The following is a 19,778-nucleotide window of genomic DNA, read 5'->3' as shown; positions in this document are numbered from 1 at the left end:
ACTTGCGGGAGGAAACCGGAGCACCCGGAGGAAACCCACGCAGACATTGGGGGGGGGGGAACATGCAGACTCCGCACAGCCCGTGACCCAAGTTGGGAATCGAACCCAGGAGCTGTGAATCGACAGTGCTAACCACTGTGCTACCGTGCGATTCACTGGTAGCAATAAGAGAGATTTCCCTGATGTGGGAGGGTGCGATCAGTTCTGTAGGCAAACGGGGAGTGGTGAATGTTTCACTTTGGAGAGAATCCCACCTCCGAGAAGGGAAGAAACTATTGTATGTGGAGCGACGCCTTGCTGTGGAAGCAAGAGCGTGCACTCCATCCTGCTCACTGTTCTCATTCTTCTATCAGAGAGAAAATGTCTCATTCGCCATAAAAGGTTATACGGGGCTAACCACGTTAACACAACATACCTTTTTTCCTGATCATCCTGTGTGTCAGCTACTTTACCAATTGGCATGAGTCTCTTGTCCCTAGGGACCTAACGACAGAACAAATTCAAAGTATGAATATAACAGCAACGCGGACCCAGAAGGGAAGACTGAGCACAAGCCGGTAACTGTTATTTATAAACAGACAGACCTTGTAGTAATCGTAAAGCAATCCTAAGGCAGCAGCACTATCTTCATCACCATTGATGCTCATCATTGCTTTCGTGGCGGCTGTCAATGGATTTTCAAGGTAGGATTTCCAGGCCTCATCTTCGCTTGTGTAGGCACGCCGGGAATGGAGGTTTGTGTCATTCTGTAATACTACCACCAAGCGCTTACTGCTGGCAAAAGAAGAGAAAAAAATTCAATTACCGTTTGGAGCAGATATTTGAACAAATATTACAACGGGTATGATGGTGTACTGCAGTGGTTACAATAGACCAACAAGCAGCGATCACAAATTTTAATTTTCCCAGAGAAAGGTGTGAAACTGACTTCACTCAGTTTGAGGGTTGGCACAAGAGATGACAAAAATCACTCTGAAGCTGCTGGTTTGTCTTATAACCCATCACTGCTGGTCGGCCAGGCCCCGCAGGACTCTCAATCGCCCAGCAAACCACTCCGTTGCAAAACCAAGTGTATCACATTCTCAGGATAACGAGACTGACAATAAAAGTGGCCGTATCACCATATAGAATCATTTAAAAAATTAATTTAGAGTACCCAATTTTTTTTTCCTAATTAAGGGGCAATTTTAACGTGGTCAATTCACCCAACCTGCACATCTTTGGGCTGTGGGGGGTGAAACCCATGCAGACATGGGGAGATTGTGCAAACTCCACACAGACAGTGACCTGGGTCCTCAATGCCGTGGGCAGCAGTCCTAACCACTGCACCGCCGTGCCGCCCTTAACCACATAGAATCATAGACTCCTCAGTGCTAAAGGAGGCCATTCAGCCCATCGGGTCTGCGCCGACCCTTCGAAGTAGCACTCTACCCCAAGACCACTCCGCCCTATCCCTGTAACCCCATGACCTAACCTGCACATCCCTGTCACTTAGGGGCAATTTAGCATGGCCAAAGAGCTGGCTTTGAAAGCAGACCAAGGCAGGCCAGCAGCACGGTTCAATTCCCGTAACAGCCTCCCCGCACAGGCGCCGGAATGTGGCACCGGAATGTGGCGACGAGGGGCTTTTCACAGTAACTTCATTTGAAGCCTACTTGTGACAATAAGCGATTTTCATTCATTTCATTTCAATCCACCTAACCTGCACATCTTTGGATTGTAGAAGGAAACCCACGCAGACAAGGGGAGAAAGACACGGCGAGAAAGTGCAAACTCCACACAGTCAGCCAAGGCCAGAATTGAATCCGGTCCCTGGCACTGTGAGGCAGCAGTGCTAACCACCATGCCCCATGCCACCATTGTGTGATCAAAATTAGTCTCAGATGGTAACAGTAAATGGAGATTATCATATCCTACACACCCTATCCAATATTCAGTTCCAAAGAAGTTAATGATACAGAGGGTGAGATTCTCCCAAAACGGGAGAAATCGTAAAGCTGGCGTAAAACCCGGGCGGGTTTTACGGCAGCGCGCCCCTTCCCGACGGGGGACCGATTCTGGTCCCCGGTCGGGGCTAGCAGCCCGACGCCGTAGGCTCCGGCAAGACGGGCTTAACGAAAATCGTTAAGCCCGCTTGCCGGAGTTAGCGCCGGCTGACGCGTCATATGACGTCAGCCGCGCATGCGCAGTTTGGAAGACTCAAACCCGCGCATGCGCGGGTGATGTCATCGCGTTTTTGCACGAAACCCGCGCATGCGCGGGCCGGGTTGCCCCTCAGCCGCCCCGCGAATGGATACTGCGGGGCGGCGGAAGGACAAGTAGTGCGCGGGCATCGGGCCCGCTGCCCGCGATCGGTGCCCACCGATCGCGGGCCCATGGCACCCTTGGCACGGCCATGGTACGGCCGTGCCAATCGGTGCCATGGTTATTAATAGCGAGTTTGTGACGCCGTTTTTACGAACGGCAAGACCAGGTGTGTTTGCCGTTCGTAAAAACGGCGGAAAGGGCTGGGACTTCGGCCCATCTAACAGCTGAGAATCGCTGCCGGCCGTAAAAAAACGGCGGCAGCGATTCGGGTCGGGACTTCGGCGGGGGGGGGGGGGGGGGGGGGAATAGCGGGAGGGCGGCAAAAATGTCGGGAAGGCCCTCCCGCTATTCTCCCACCCATCGTGGGGGGCGGAGAATTTCGCCCAGAATGTCGTGTGGAGCGTACACTGGGCGACTGGTAAAATAGCAGCTGGTTTGCACACCTGTCCAAGGCAACTTTCTACCTCAGCCAGTACACCATGAGAAATAAATGTCTGACACTGTTGTACATCAGTAATCCTGGGATTGCTATCACTGGTTTATAGAATTACTCTCCATTGCAGACATAGACAATATAAGACAAGGCAGCAACACCCTTTGCCACTGCCCTAAATCAAACTTAAAAGATACAAATCAGATACGAGTGTGAAATTAGGTGTGATACACCCCATTGTTTGGGCACAGCACCCATATGGCATCCAATGTACATACACACAGTTCTGCCGTGAATTGCGCCAGACTAGGCAGCACAGTGGTGCAGTGGTTAGCACTACTGCCTCACAGCACCTAGGTCCCAGGTTCGATACCGGCTCTGGGTCACTGTTTGTGTGGAGTTTGCACCTTCTCCCCTTGTTTGTGTGGGTTTTACCCCCACAACCCAAAGATGTGCAGGCTAGGTGGATTGGCCACGCCAAATTGCCCCTTAATTGGAAAACGTGAATTGGGTACTCTAAATTTATAATTTAAAAAAATGAATTGTGCCAGACAATGTACTGAAGGCATTTGCGCCACATAGCAAATGTCAGGCAGTCATAAGCAGGGCAGGTAAATCGTGATGTCATCAGCTGCCACTTTGCACTTCAAGGCTCCAGCCAACATTCTCTCGTAACTTCACACAGCACAGTAGATGTTAAGCAGGGGAAAGGAATTCCCCCTTCCTGCCTGGCCACCACTTCCACTCTGGGAAGGGTAAGCTCCAAGCTCCACCAAAACGCTGTGTCAAGTTGGTGTTGGAGTCCTCCAGCCTCTTTTGCATTGCACACAAGCTTTATGGCTTTCCAATACACCAAGCAAACCTCTGTGACCTGGCCCAACAAAGTCCCCCTCTGTGACCTCTACAGCAGAGCCAATACGCTCCCCTATCAGTGAGCATGTAAAATTTAGAGCGGCATGGCGGCACAGTGGTTAGCACTGCTGCCTACGGCGCTGAGGACCTGGGTTCGAATCCCAGCCCTGGGTCACTATCCGTGTGGAGTTTGCACATTATCCCCTTGTCTGCGTGGGTTTCACCCCACAATCCAAAGATGTGCAGGGTAGGTGGATTGGCCATGCTAAATTGCCCCTTAATTCGAAAAAATAATTGGGTACTCTAAATTTTTAAATTAAGAAAGGGTCCTTTGCTGTTCATAGTACATATAAATGATTTGGAGGAAAATGTAACTGGTCTGATTAGTAAGTTTGCAGACGACACAAAGGTTGATGGAATTGCGGATAGTGATAAGGACTATCAGAGGATACAGCAGGATTTAGATCGTTTGGAGACTTGGGCGGAGAGATGGCAGATGGAGTTTAATCCGGACAAATGTGAGGTAATGCATTTTGGAAGGTCTAATGCAGGTAGGGAATATACAGTGAAAGGTAGAACCATCAAGAGTATTGACAGTCAGAGAGATCTAGGTATACACGTCCACAGGTCACTGAAAGGGGCAATACAGGTGGAGAAGGTAGTCAAGAAGGCATACGGCATGCTTGCCTTCATTGGCTGGTGCATTGAATATAAGAATTGGCAAGTCATGGTAGCAGGGGCAGCAGGGTAGCATGGTGGTTAGCATAAATGCTTCACAGCTCCAGGGTCCCAGGTTCGATTCCTGGCTGGGTCACTGTCTGTGTGGAGTCTGCACGTCCTCCCCCTGTGTGCGTGGGTTTCCTCCGGGTGCTCCGGTTTCCTCCCACAGTCCAAAGATGTGCGGGTTAGGTGGATTGGCCATGCTAAATTGCCCGTAGTGTCCTAATAAAAGTAAGGTTAAGGGAGGGGGGGTTGTTGGGTTACGGGTATAGGGTGGGTTTGAGTAGGGTGATCATGGCTCGGCACAACATTGAGGGCCGAAGGGCCTGTTCTGTGCTGTACTGTTCTATGTTCTATGTTGCAGCTGTATAGAACCTTAGTCAGGCCACACTTGGAGTATAGTGTTCAATTCTGGTCGCCACACTACCAGAAGGATGTGGAGGCTTTAGAGAGGGTGCAGAAGAGATTTACCAGGATGTTGCCTGGTATGGAGGGCATTAGCTATGAGAAGCGGTTGAATAAATTTGGTTTGTTCGCACTGGAACGACGGTGGTTAAGGGGTGACCTGCTAGAGGTCTACAAAATTATGAGGGGCATAGACAGAGTGGATAGTCAGAGGCTTTTTCCCAGGGTAGAGGGGTCAATTACTAGGGGGCGTAGGTTTAAGGTGTGAGAGGCAAGGTTTAGAGGAGATGTACGAGGCAAGGTTTTGTTTTTTTTTACACAGAGTAGTGGGTGTATGGAACTCGCTGCCAGAGGAGGTGGTGGAAGCAGGGACAACAGTGACATTTAAGGGACATCTTGAGTAATACATGAATAGGATGAGAATAGAGGGATACAGACCCCAGAAGTGCAGAAGATTTTAGTTTAGACGGGCAGCATGGTCTGCATAGTGTTGGAGGGCCGAATGGCCTGTTCCTGTGCTACACTTTTCTTTGTATGTAAAATCAGCAGATGGCCTGCCACCACGCCCCCCCAAACTCTACCCCGACCAGAATGTTACCAGCAGTGGCGTCAGGAAGCCCATCCACCGATGCACCGAAAGAGCAGTCCTTAAATTGACAATTAATGCTAAATTAAGGGCCTCATCCCACCACTGCCAGGATTTAACTCCCAGCGAGAGTCCCACGCTAAGCACCCAACCTGGCAGGTTTCCCAAATGGGCCAGTAGCCAGAATGGTTCCTCCTCAACAGGCTCCCTGTGCCCATTACAGGGTCCCCCCAGGTGTTGAGCTCCCTCCATGTTCACCTCCACCATGGCCTCAAAAACCGGACCCCCACAACCCACCCACCAATCCTTGTAGTCAGCCAGGGGCAGGGTCCCCAGTAAAATACAGATGCATGCGTGAACCCGCCCTTCAGAGAAACGTGTGTGCTCCAGTGAAACGTGTGTGCTCACAGGATCTGCAGCTTGTAAATCCAACGACAATGCGGGCTGAAGGAGAAATTGCATGTGAGAAGGCAGATTAGGTACGAGGATAATGTCCTCTTCGATTGTCAACTCTGCTGCTGGCCATGGGCTCAGCAACTACCATTCCGATAAAGATCAGTACTGTCTCCTCCAGTTGTGCACCTTCTTGAGCAGAAGCAGAAGAAGAGGAAAGGGAGTCAGTGAGCATCATACAATCTGTTTGGGTGAACTAGCTGTCTTGGATGCATTGGTGGCAGTATATGCAATTGGTGAAATGTGGGCGTGAGGGAGGCAGCAGTGCTACGGCCGCGAGGCTGCAGTGCAGCATTCGAGTGCTCGGTATGTGCCCCGATTGTTGGACATTGCTGGTAGGCAATTGACAGGCTGACCAACCACCCAGTTCATCAGCAGAAACCCCCTCTCCCCTTACTCACAGGGTCATCAGCATCCCTCCCAACGCATTCGCACCGGCTCACCACAGCCCCCACACCCCCCCACCCATAAGACATAGGAGCAGAATTAGGCCACTCGGCCAATCGGGTCTGCTCTGCCATTCAATCATGGCTGATATTTTTCTGATTTCCATTATCCAGCATTCTCCTCATAACCCCTGATCCCCTTTTTGATCAAGAACTTATCTATCTATTTACGGGCCTCACGGTAGCATGGTGGTTAGCATCAATGCTTCACAGCTCCAGGGTCCCAGGTTCGATTCCCGGCTGGGTCACTGTCTGTGTGGAGTCTGCACGTCCTCCCCGTGTGTGCGTGGGTTTCCTCCGGGTACTCCGGTTTCCTCCCACAGACCAAAGATGTGCGGGTTAGATGGATTGGCCATGCTAAATTGCCCGTAGTGTAAGGTTAATGGGGGAATTGTTGGGTTACGGGTATACGGGTTACGTGGGTTTAAGTAGGGTGATCATTGCTCGGCACAACATCGAAGGCCGAAGGGCCTGTTCTGTGCTGTACTGTTCTAATTCTAAAAAAAATCTCTGTCTTAAAGACACTCAGTGATTTGGCCTCCACAGCCTTCTGCGGCAATGTGTTCTACAGATTCACCGGCCTCTGGCTGAAGAAATTTCTTCTCATCCCTGTTTTAAAGGATCATCCCTTTAGTCTGAGATTGTGTCCTCTGGTTCCAGTTTTTCCCGACACGTGGAAACATCCTCTCCACGTCCACTCTATCCAGGCCTCGCAGTATGTTCCAACAAGTACAGACACAGAGTCCTCAACCGCTCTTCATACAACAAGCTCTTCATTCCAGGGATCATTCTTGTGAACCTCCCCTGGACCCATTCCAAGGCCCGGCCCAAAACTGCTCACATTACTCCAAATAGGGTCTGACCAGAGCCTTGTATAGCCTCAGAAATCCCTGGTCTTGTATTCTCGCCCTCTCGACATGAATGCCAACATTGCATTTGCTTTCCTAACTGTCGTATGAATCTGCACGTTAACCTTAAGAGAATCGTGAACAAGGATTCCCCAAGTCCCTTTGTGTTTCTGATTTCCTAAGCATCTCCCCATTTAGAAAATTGTCTATACCTCCATTTCTCCTTCCAAAGTGCACAACTTCACACTTTTCCACATTTTGTATTCCATCTGCCACTTCTTTGTCCACTCTCCTAGCCTGTTCAAGTCCTTCTGTAGCCCCCCTGCTTCCTCAATACTACCTGTCTCTCTACAGATCTTTGTATCATCTGCAAACTCAGCAACAGTGCCTTCAGTTCCTTCTTCCAGATCATTAATGTATATTGTGAAAAGTTGTGGTCCCAGCACCGACCACTGAGGCACACCACTAGTCACCGGCTGTCATCCTGAAAAAGACCCCTTTATCCCCACTCTCTGCCTTCTGCCAGTCAGCCAATCCTCGATCCATGCCAGGATATTACCCTGAACACCATAGGCTCTTAGCTTATTTAACAGTCTCCTATGCGGCACCTTGTCAAAGACCTTCTGGAAATCTAAATAAATCACGTCCGCTGGTTCTCCTTTGTCTAACTTCCTTGTTACTTCCTCAGACACCCAGTCATAGAGCTTCCCCATGCCAAAGTGTCCATTAATTCATCCCCTGAGAATCGATCACCCTGGTGAGTGATGGGTGTGGTGAATTGAGGAGGGTGTGAGGTAGGTGGTGCAGTTGGTAGGGTGCAACACTTGCAGATGCATTTAGTGAGCTTGGCCATTTGTATGAGGTCACTGTTCTCCTTACGAAATTGCTTGCAGGTCTTCAAGGCTAGACTCCTGTCACTGAATGGCACTGCTATCTGCTCACTCTGCTTTCCAAGCACGTATTGGAGGGCCTCCCATTGCATTACATTTACAGGACCTCCCTCCTACTTTTCACCTCTTCCAACAAGCCCACCAACGTGTCGTCTGATAACTTTGGGAACCGTTGTCTCCCGTCTTGTGCCATTCTTCACTGTTTCCCAGGCTGTTCTAGCAAGAACATAGAGATGTGGGCTGTCTTAAAGCAGTGCTTTAACTTCAGTCCCTTGCTGATGCATGCAATGAACAAACAGCACAATTAGCATGCGACAATCAGTTTAACGATCAGGCAAACACACAGTTGACAAACAGCCGACATTTCAATCAATCGGTCCAGGTTAATCACACATCCCAGTCCAAGATCCAATTTAGCTCCCGTTAACGGAGAGTGAAGTGGAAATGGATATTAAACCCTGAACTCCTGTTCATTTGTTTCACTCAGAAGATAATTCGGTTCATTTCATTGTATTTGTTCAGCAAACTCCCCCACTTTTTTAGTAGGTCTTTGACAGGGAGGGAAGATAGCTGACCTGCAGCTAGGCCATTGTCAATGTGTCTCAACTAAGCTGGTGGGAGAACCACTAAAGATGATTCATTTCAGAAAGAATGAGGGGAATTCCCTTTGCGAATCATCAAAATCATAAACCCAGGTGGAACCAATGCCTTTTAATGCCTTTAGAAAAGAGTAAGAAGTCTTAAAACACCAGGTTAAAGTCCAACAGGTTTGTTTGCAATCACCAGCTTTCGGAGCACTGCTCCTTCATCACCTGTGCTCCGAAAGCCAGTGATTCCAAACAAACCTGTTGGGCTTTAACCTGGTGTTGTAAGATTTCTTACTGTGCTCACCCCAGTCCAACGCCGGCATCTCCACATCATGGCTACTTTAAATAAATGAAATGAAAATCGCTTATTGTCACGAGTAGGCTTCAAATGAAGTTACCGTGAAAAGCCCCTAGTCGCCACATTCCGGCGCCTGTTCGGGGAGGCTGGTGCGGGAATTGAACCGTGCTGCTGGCCTGCCTGGGTCTGCTTTCAAAGCCAGCGATTTAGCCCTGTGCTAAACCAGCCCCTAAAATAGGAAAGAGAAAATTGGGGTGTGAAAAAAAAAGCATATGGTCACAAACAGTAAACTTTGAACGTTGCAAACATCTCATTGGATTGAAAATCTCAGAATTATTCCAGGCCCGAGAATTGGAAATGCCAGTCAGGTAGCAACATTCTTGCCCGAGTCACAAGTCCCAAATCAAGACTGACATTCCCAGTGGGGCGTGAAGGAGTGTGGCACTGTCGGAGATGTGGCTCTCTCAGAGATGTCGCCTTTCCGATGAGATGTTCAGCTGAGGTCCCATCCACTTGCTCGGGTAGATGTGAAAAATACAATTGGAACGATTTCAAAGACGAGCAGCAAGACTTATCCACTGTGACCGGGCTTCCTCAATTAACATTACAGAAACAGATCATCTGGTCATTATGTTATTGCTGTTTGTGGGAGTTTGCTGTGGGCCAATCGACTGCCTCTTTTACCACAATACAACAATGACCACATTTCAAAAATACCTCACTAGCCATAAAGCACTTTGAGACATTCCGTGGCCGTGAACATTACTACGTAAATGCAAGTCTATCTTTTACTTAGAACATACAGTGCAGAAGGAGGCCATTCGGCTCATCGAGTCTGCACCAACCCACATAAGCCCTCACTTCCACCCTATCCCCGTAATCCAATAACCCCTCCTAACATTTTTGGTCACTAAGGGCAATTTATCGTGGCCAATCCACCTAACCTGCACATCTTTGGACTGTGGGAGGAAAGCAGAGCACCCGGAGGAAACCCATGCAGCCACGGGGAGAACGTGCAGACTCCGCACAGACAGTGACCCAGCGGGGAATCGAACCTGGAACCCTAGCACTGTGAAGCCACACAGGTGGGACGCGAGTTCCCAATTGAGTTCAAAAATTGACTGCCATGCTTTGATAATCTTGATTTGGAGGCTGGGTGCATCAAATTTGATGGAATACACTTTATCCTATTTTTGAGGCCAGGGGTCGGTTGGGCCCACCAATCACTTGTCCTATAACATCCTATTCTCAATGTTTGTCGTGAAGGGTTGGAAGCCGAGTGGTTAGAGTTATTCTCCCCCGGCCGGGGCCTAGGTTGTGGACGGCCTGGGCATTGGAGGGACTGCATGGTGGAAGTGATGGTGTATGTGCTTTGATTGCGGGAATCCTTGAGGGATCCTGAAGAGTCCATGTTGATCCCGCTTTATTCTTCACCTTCTCATGTGATATGGAAGTCTTTATCCTGCAATTTTCCCTGCATTCTTCCATAATCTTGAACGTTATTCCCGGTTGATGATGATGTTGATTACATATTACTATCTTTTTTCCTGCAGGGGAGTTCAAAATGTGAGTGTGATGTCCTGTGTTGTTGATTATCCCATTCTAGTAAAATCATACTGAGTTAATTATGGGAAATGTGATTTGTGCAGTTTTAATCCTTTGGTTTACAAGGAAGAGGAGTGGAGCAGGGCCGGAGAAGGGTAGGTGGATAGGATTGTAGGGTTAGTTCAGTCCCCACTGAGTTTGAGGATAGCCCCCCAGTTAGAGCTCATTCATTTTGGGTTTCTCTTTTGGATTAATTTTGTAAAATAAATTTAGAGTACCCAATTCATTTTTTCTAATTAAGGGGCAATTTAGCGTGGCCAATCCACCTAGTCTGCACATCTTTGGGTTGTTGGCCGGGGGGGGGGGGGGGCGGCGACTCGGGGCCGGGATTCGAACCCGGGTCCTCAGCGCCGTGAGGCAGCAGTGCTAACCACGGCGCCACCCTGCTAATTAATTTTTTGAAATGTTATTTGAATTTAAGAATCCTTTATCCTTCGTTGGCCTGGGCAGAATTTGTATCCTGGAGAGGACTGGGGTTCGAAAGACATGTTGTTAGGCAAGTTGAACATTCTCAATTCCCCCTCGGTGTACCCGAACAGGCGCCGAAGTGTGGCAACTAGGGGATTTACACAGTAACTTCATTGCAGTGTTAATTTAAAGCTGCTTGGGACAATAAAGATTATTATTATCGTGTGGAATGTATGTAACTCCCTTTGGAAGTGGGGTGTCCGTGTATTTTCTTGTGTTTTTATAACGGTTGGAATGACAAATCCATTCTTGGCGCCTACCTCAGCGCAGACAGGTCTGATATCCAGAAAGAGGAGGCTGTGATGGGTCATTGGTGGTGATGGCGCAGCCGGTGTTGAGAGGGGTGTACTTTGGTCTGCACCCATCATGGCACAGGAAGTTTATCCTGATTCCTCGTGATGATTGTGGGCTTGTGCAGCGTGGGAGGGTGTGCACCATTTTGCCATATTTTCATGATCTTATCCAGTTTCTCTCTCGGTTTCCGGTGGGGCGATATGAGTAACTAGTTTTGTCCAGTGACTGTATCGTGCCAGTTGTGATGTTGTTCCCCCTGTTCCATTCTGTGGATGTTAAGCCATTGCTTTTCTCCTTGCTCAGGGTGGTGTATTATCATAGAATTTACAGTGCAGAAGGAGGTCATTTGGCCCATCAAGTCTGCACCGGCTCTTGGAAAGAGCACCCTACCCATGCCCATACATCCACCCTATCCCCATAACCCAGTAACCACACCCAACACTAAGGGCAATTTAGCATGGCCAATCCACCTAACCTGCACATCTTCGGATTGTGGGAGGAAACCGGAGCACCCGGAAGAAACCCACACACACGGGGAGAACATTCAGACTTCGCACAGACAGATACCCAAGCCGGGAATCGAACCTGGGACCCTGGGAGCTGTGAAGCAATTGTGCTAATCACTATGCTACCGTGCTGCCCTATTGTTTTGTAACTTTGTTGCATTGTTCTCCAAAATGTAAAATCGCAACAAATATACTTATTTAAAAATGTAATTCTGGAGTTGCCTTGCCAGAGGGTTGGACCTGGATCCTGTTCAGTCGATTTCGATTCGAGCAGAGCAAAACAATAGACACCAAAATAATGGGCGCGATCTACCCTAATAGGGACAGAGTTCCATAGCGTGAGATTAGCCGTATGTTTCCCAGTGCTTGGAGCGCAGAAATACACCCCACTATCTGAAACCCATCCGGGTAGATCGGGGACCTCAGCCGGGGAACTCCCCGTCGAGGCTGTGCTTCGCCTCGTCTTTTGCACTGAGGAGCTCCACTCGCTGAACTCCTCGGCACAGCAAGAGATCGGGACGCCATTTATAAATGGCGTCCCGCTCTCTCGAGCCCCTGACATGACCCCCAAACTCCCCCAAGCCCCAACACACTATAAGGAGTCAAATATGAAGCACCAGAATCAAAAACTGACTTTCTGATGGCCTGCATGAAAAAAGGATGCAGTGAAAAGTCGTGTTTATGAGTGAGAATCGAGGACATTTGGACGCGTAGAATATTTGAAATAATCCTGATGGCCGTTAAAAGGCCATCTTAGTCTTCGGGCAGCACGGTGGCACAGTGGTTAGCATTGCTGCCTCACACGCCGAGGTCCCAGGTTCGATCCCGGCTCTGGGTCACTGTCCGTGTGGAGTTTGCACATTCTCCCCGTGTCTGCATGGGTCTCACCCCCACAGCCCAAAGATGTGCAGCGGTAGGTGGATTGGCCACGCTGAATTGCCCCTTAATTGGAAAAACAATACTAAATATTCACATGGAAATCTAGACAGCAAACATCATCAGCATTGCTAAACGTGCTTAACTGACAACAGTTCCCAGCTGGGGTTACTGAATACTCAGCAGTAACAGGAATCCTTTTTTGCTTGTTCTAAACCCCTTCCTAGAGTGCAGAGGTCAGTTGTAGCTGTTGGACAACTACTAGGAGAAGGTCCTACCTTCTCACCTTAGTCTCTCGCCTGAGGTGTGGTTAAAACACCACCAATCAGCTCTCCCCCCTCAAAGGGGAAAGCGGCCCATGCTGATCTGGGACTATGGAGATTTACTACAAATGGTGTCAGATACTCTAATACAGACTGAATATGGAAGTTCAGACTTCCTGGTTCAGCTGAACAAACAGGTGAAAGAACCTGCAGCTAATAAAACATAGGTCCCACCAATTGCATTGTTCCGTGTCCTTCTGTTCTTCCTCTACCAGACATTCAGGGCATTTATCACCACTGATAAAGCAGTTATTTCACAGCTCTGCAAATCTTTCATATTAACCAGCTGCACACACACATCCATGCTTTTTCCCAGTTTTAACACTTATTTTAAGTATTTTCCCTTCCAACAGATTTGAAGTGGTACAAGATACCGTAAAACGATTGCGCACAGGGAAAAGTGGGGTCTTGGAATAGCTGTGTTTCTGATGGTGACGGGGGGGGGGGGGGGGGGGGGGGGGGGGGGCAGGGTTAAGGAAATGGGATGGTAGCCATGACAAAGGGCAGGCATTCAAAGGATCTCTGATCCCACAATACTGTGTAATCAAGTATTTAGTCGACTGCACCACCTATCATCTCCTGTTAAGGCTACCTGAGACAAAAAAAAGTAAATCTAACATGTCGGGCTGGATTTACTGACCAGTGTGAACAGCCGGTAAATCCCGCCCACCGTGTTTCATTCAGTTAAAACTGGTGGGTAAACGGCTCAAAACAATGGATGTAACAACAATATTTCACATAAAAATGTAAAAACCCAAGCGAGATGGAGACAAAAATTAGATAAAAGAGGTAATGTGAATAAATGTTAAGCTACAGGGAGGTGTTCAATAGGGGTGAGCCAAAAGATACATTTTAAGGAGCTTTTGAAAAATGGAGATAGGGAGGGGTCTTAAGAAATTCCAGACGACAGGTCCATTGTGGCTAAAGGCTCTATCAGCAAAGACGGGATCAAGGGAGGATAGGCTGCAGAGATCAAAATGAACGGATGCAAACTCTGGAGGAGGCTGCAGAGATAGGATGGAGTGAGGACATGGAAAGATTTGAAGACGGGGTCTTACGTTTAAATAGCGATTAGCATGGCTGGGGGGGGGGGGGGGGGGGGGGCAGTGATTTAATTTTGGTCAAGCTGGAGTCTATGGAAGTTGGATAGGCGGAGGCCAGAAAGGAGAAATCTACCATTCAGGTGACAAAGGCATGACTGAGCAGTTGAGCACAGAGAGAGGTAGAAGTAAGGATTCTTTCGTAGTGGAAATGACGCAAGGCTTGAAACACCACAACACCATAAGACATAGGAGCAAGTGGGTTTCGCCCCCACAACCCAAAGATGTGCAGGCTAGGTGGATTGGCCACGCTGAATTGCCCCTTAATTGGAAAAATGTATTGGGTACTCTAAATTTATTTTTAAAAAAGACATAGGAGCAAAATTGGACCATTTGGCCCATTAAGTCTGCTCTCCCATTTAACCATGGCTGATATGTTTCTCACCACATTCCCCTGTTCACCTTATTAATCACGATCCTATCTATCTGTCTTAAAGACACTCAGTGATTTGGCCTTCAGTTTTCTGTGGCAAAAGATTCCACAGATTCACCACCCTCTGGCTGAAGAAATTCCTCATCTCTGTTTTAAAGGATTGTCCCTTCAGTCTGAGGCTGTGCCCTGGGGTTCTAGTCTCTCCTACTGGGGGAAACACCCTCTCCATGATCACTCTATTCAGGCCTCTCAGTATCCTGTAAGTTTCAATGAGATCCCCCTTATCCTTCTGAACTCCAATGAGTACAGACCCAGAGTCCTCAACTGCTCCTCATACGACAAGCTCTGTATTAACCTTAAGTTTTACTTGAAGAATTTTATTTTAAGTCACAGATTTCAAAATTTGAAAATTGTTCTTATAGTACAAGTTTCGATTATATTGCTGGATCGCTGTTACTTTACTGAATAACTATTGATTCCATATAGCCCCAGAACTGTCGTCCTACTCCTCAGAACCCTTTACTTCAACCCTAATAGATAGAGGATGTACCAAAATAGTCTACTTCAAATCATTGTATTTTCCATTTGTCCAATGTCCCCTGCTGCCCTCAAAAGATGTTGACTTATGTAAGGGGGGGGGGGGGGGGGGGGGGGGGGGAAGAGAGAGAGAGAGAGAGAGAGAGGAGAGAGAGAGAGAGAGAGAGAGACGACAACTCACTTTCACAGATATTGACTGCCCTCTGCCACCTTGCACCAGTGAACAAATTTGAAAAGTTAATTTTTTGGCTGCTGTTTGCACTACAAAGATCCATGTGCTGGGAGACACTGACAGTATTGGGAGACGCTGGGAGACACTGACAGTATTGGGAGACACTGACAGTATTGGGAGATGCTGGGAGACACTGACAGTATTGGGGTATAAAAGCTGCTTTGTTTCCTGCTGCCTTGAATCCAGGATTAAGAAAGAAAGATAAAAAGAAAATACCTTAACGTGATGCCAGAATTGCCAATGAATTACTTTTGAAGGGTTATTTTTGAAATGTAGGAAATGCAGCAGCATTGTCTACACAGCAAGTTCCCACAAACAGCAGTGCGGTAATGACTAGGTAATGCCATTTTTGTGGTGTTGATTGAGGGGTAAATATTGTCCCGGGAAACCGTGGGCAACACCCCTTCTCTTCTTTTAAATGGTGACTTTTCCATCTGCCGGACAGAGCAGGTGGGACCTCAGTTTAACGTCTCTCCCAAAAGTCGGCACCTCTGACAGTGCAGCATTCCCTCAGTACGGCACTGGGGGTGTTGGCCTGGATTCAGTTGCTCAGTTTTCTGGGATGGGGCTTCAACCCACAACCTCGTGGCTCAGCTACCTCTGAACAAGGGCACCACACGGCTATCCAATCATGCTGAGGACAGCGCTCTTTCCCAAGCTCTTCTGAATGTAAAGAATCAATTCCTTAAATGAGGTAGGTTTGCAATATTAATGGGCATCCTCCTGTATTTCCATTATCAGTGAGCCCCAGGGGCAGCACGGTGGCCTAGTGGTTAGCACAACCGCCTCACGGCGCTGAGGTCCCAGGTTCGATCCCGGCTCTGGGTCACTGTCCATGTGGAGTTTGCACATTCTCCCCGTGTCTGCGTGGGTTTCGCCCCCACAACCCAAAGATGTGCAGAGTAGGTGGATTGGCCACGCTAAATTGGCCCTTAATTGGAAAAAATAATTGGGTAACCTCAATTAATAAAAAAATTTTTTAAAAATCAGTGAGCCCCAGCATACTAGCAGAATAGGAAATGGAACTGGAAGTCGCCTTAGTCCCAGAGGACAATAGGCTGCTTTCCCCTTTGAGAGAGAGAGAGCTGACTGGTGGTGATTTAACCTGAGAGTCACCAGATCTCAGGCGAGGGGCAAGGTTGAGAAAGTGAGGCCTTCAGGGGTAGCCTTCAATATATAAAGGAGCGCAGTTGAACCGATCTTGCTCCTATCCTGACCCTCCATTCATACACAAGCATTTCCAGCATACAGAGACCAGGAGCTGAATTTTCCCAGTCCCATGGTAGCGGGAGTAGGGGCAAGGAGAGGGGGAGCTGCTGGGGACGTAGGAAGGGGCTGCATCATAATGACCCCCGGCCGATGCTTTCTTTCTTCCTGGGAAGCAGATTGCTTGCTCGCTCCACGGATGTGGCAGGTAATTTGTATAGATAAGGCCCCAATTAAGGGGCAGTCTTGTGGCACCCTGAGGTGGGGGGGGGGGGGGAGGAGAGGGGGGAGCGGCATCCGAGCCAGATGTTCCATCCCCCAAAGAGAGGGCAGTGGATAGGAAATGCATCCCCCGTGGCCAACAATCCAATTGGAGGGTTCCCTCTCCAATCCAGACCAGTTTCATCTCCCCGCTCTGAAATATTTACTTACTGTTATGTCTTCTAAGGTACCTCAAAATGGGGATGTCCTCCCGGTCTCCTACCTACCTCAGCAACACTCATCTCTCCCTGTGGGCTTGTGGAGCTGCTGGCTCTCTGATTGGACCTATAGCATCGGCGGCCTACCATCCTTAGCAGCACCGCAAACATGGAGGCAGCCAATGAGAAGGCAGCAACTAACTTCTTAGTGAGCTTGAGTGCCCCTCCCATACCCCAAAACCATGGACTATCACACCCTCACACACATCATTCTACACCTCCCCCCCCCCCGCCCCCCCCCCAACTGAGGCCACCCTCTGCTCCCCAAGGCCTCCCTCCCCTTCAGGCCATCCCCTTACAGGCCCCCCACCCTCCCGTGTGCCCATGTTCAAGGGGAATGGCCAGGATGCCAGCCTGCCCTATCCCTGACCACCCAGGGGCCTCTGACGGCTCAGGAGAACCCCAGGTGCCGCTCCACGTTTGTGTGGACCAGAACTGAACGGCACCCGGCTGGGGCCTCTCTGGGGGGGGGGGGGGGGGGGGGGGGGGCGGTAGAACCTGGGCGAACGCGGTGAAGTCGGTTTAAAACCGACTTAAGCGTGCGTGGCTTGGGTCACTCCCATTATAGGTGGGATCCTGATCCCGACGCCTCACAAGATCTGGGTAGATCTCGCGGAACGTACCGGCTGCTGGAATGCCCACGGGTGGCTTCACCCGGCACCTCCGTGACTCGCCGTGCTCCCGTTTGAGCGCGCCATGGCTAGTGGATCGCACCCAAAGTGTCATTTCAGGTGGGTTTGGCTGAGAACCTCTCCCCACCCAGCTCTGTCGGCGAGTTACCCTGCCGCTATCTAACCACACTTGTTCGGGCCCTGAGGACATTGATTCAAGGTAAGTGACAGAAGGTGTAGAGGGCTAGCCCACACTTTTTCTGGACTCGCTGACCAGACTGGCTCCTCAGAGATCGGGCCGCCATTTCCCACACCCTCCACCACCCTGCCTGATCCAATGGCCTTCCCCATTTCCAGTAAGTTTAAATCTTAAAAAATGGATGGGCTTTTAAAAAAAAAGGAAAAAAGACACACAGATTTTTGGTTTAGTTGCACTCCCCTGAGTTACTCACTGTTAACAGCCCCGATAGTCTAAATGATAAAACACTAACCACTTGAGAATATACAGGTGATACAAAACTTGGAAGTGTTGTGAACGTTGATGATAATAATCGACTTCAAGAGGACATAAGTAGGCTGACAGAATGGATGAACATGTGATGAAATTAATGCTTTGAAGTGTAAATTTTGGTAAGAAATAAAGAGAGGCAATGAGAATAAACTAGTGGAAATAGCCACTCAGTACAAGGGCAGTTAAGGATGGACAACAAATGCTGGCCTTGCTGGCAATGTTCAGATCCCATTTTTTGCCAGTAGGGGAAAGGAAAGGAACATGGACGGGACTCATTTCGGGGATACCCAAACTCAACAGGGCCATTTGAACTTGTGGAGGTCAAACAGTTATAAGGAGTACACAATAAATGGGAATATACTAAGTGGGGTAAATGAAGTGAGAGATCTTGGCATACGAGTACACAGATCCTTCGAGGCAGCAGTTCAAGTAGACAAGGTTGTTAAGAAAGCATATGGAATGTTCTCCTTCATTGGCAGAGGTATAGAATATAAAAGTACGGTTATAATGTTGGAATTGTATAAAACACTTGTGAGGCCACATCTGGAATATTGTGTGCTGCTCTGGTCGCCACATTACAGGAAGGACATTACTGCTCTGAAAAGCGTGCAGAGGAGGTTTACAAGAATGTTGCCAGGGCTAGAAAAGTACAGCTATGAGGAGATTTTGGAAATGTTGGGGTTATTTTCCTTGGAACAAAGAAGGCTGACTTAATGGAGGTGTACAAAATTATGAGCGGAAGATAGGGTGAACAGGATAAAATTGTTTCCCTTGGTGGAGAATCCTAGAACCAGCAGACATAGATTCAAGATAAGCGACAGAAGGTGGCGAGGGGACATGAGGAAAAAATGTTTTTACGCAGAGGAAAGTGGGCATCTGGAATTTGCTGCCCGAGTTGCTGGTGGAGGAACAGACCCTAAACTCTTTTAAAAAGTACCTGGATCTGCACCTTACGTGCTCTAAGTTACGAGGCTATGGACCGAGTGCGGGAAGGTGGGATTGGAAAAGGCAGCGGAGTGTCCGCAGACTGGCATGGACAAGATGGGCCAAATGGCCTCCTTCTACTGTAACATTTCTATGATTCTATGCTGAGTTCAAACTAGAGCAAGGGGCTTAAACCTCAGTTTGGACTAACAAATTTTAAAGAATAACGTAAATGCTCTTGAAGGATCTTTATAACTGTCATGGTGTGAAGTTATTTAAATCCCCAACACTTTCAAAATAAAGAAAAACAACATACCTATGTCAGTGAGAGGTTAAAAAAACTCAAGCAATTAAGTTATTTAAATAATAATATAATAAGAGTCTCTATTTTCAACAAGTAATCGTACATTAACACTGCAATAAAGTTACTGTGAAAAGCCCCTAGTCGCCACACACCGGCGCCTGTTTGGGCGCACAGAGGGAGAATTCAGAATGTCCAATTCACCTAACAGCACATCTTTCGGGACTTGTGGGAGGAAACTGGAGCACTCAGAGGAAACCCACACAGACACAGGAAGAACATACAGACTCTGCACAGACAGTGACCCAAGCCAGGAATCAAACCTGGGACCTTGGCGCTCTGAAGCAACAATGTGCTACCGTCCCTTGTCCTTTAGAATTAAAAAAGGGCTGCATGTGTGAGTGAGTTGTAAAATAAATCTGGCCTGGCAGTTACAACAGTTGTTTGTTGATATTATCTCAAGGTCTATTATTATAACATTATTAATATTTGACTTCTTACAACAACTCATAATTATCTGAACAGGGAGTCCCAAGTTCACAATTTGGTGATAGCTCAAATAAGTTATTAAAAGATTAGTTGTCTTTGATGCGGGGCTATGAATACA

General features: G+C 48.3%; 1 protein-coding gene across 2 annotated transcripts in view; it reads right to left on the bottom strand.

Annotated features, from left to right (window-relative positions):
- Positions 1-19,778, bottom strand: part of LOC119972771 (grainyhead-like protein 2 homolog) — a 136,715-nt gene that overhangs the window by 104,412 nt on the left and 12,525 nt on the right. The window contains exons 2-3 of one of the 2 annotated variants that reach the window (XM_038810116.1): positions 585-774; positions 416-483 (exon numbers count right to left, since the gene is read on the bottom strand). In XM_038810116.1, the coding sequence (XP_038666044.1) occupies positions 416-483; positions 585-774 (258 nt within the window). The remainder of the gene's footprint in view (positions 1-415; positions 484-584; positions 775-19,778) is intronic. The other variant, XM_038810117.1, reaches the window with a different exon arrangement.

The sequence above is a fragment of the Scyliorhinus canicula genome, chromosome 10 (assembly GCF_902713615.1).
Source record: "Scyliorhinus canicula chromosome 10, sScyCan1.1, whole genome shotgun sequence".
NCBI lineage: Eukaryota > Metazoa > Chordata > Chondrichthyes > Carcharhiniformes > Scyliorhinidae > Scyliorhinus > Scyliorhinus canicula.
The sequence above is the reverse complement of the archived record's forward strand: the minus strand, read 5'-3'. Positions and strand labels throughout refer to the sequence as shown.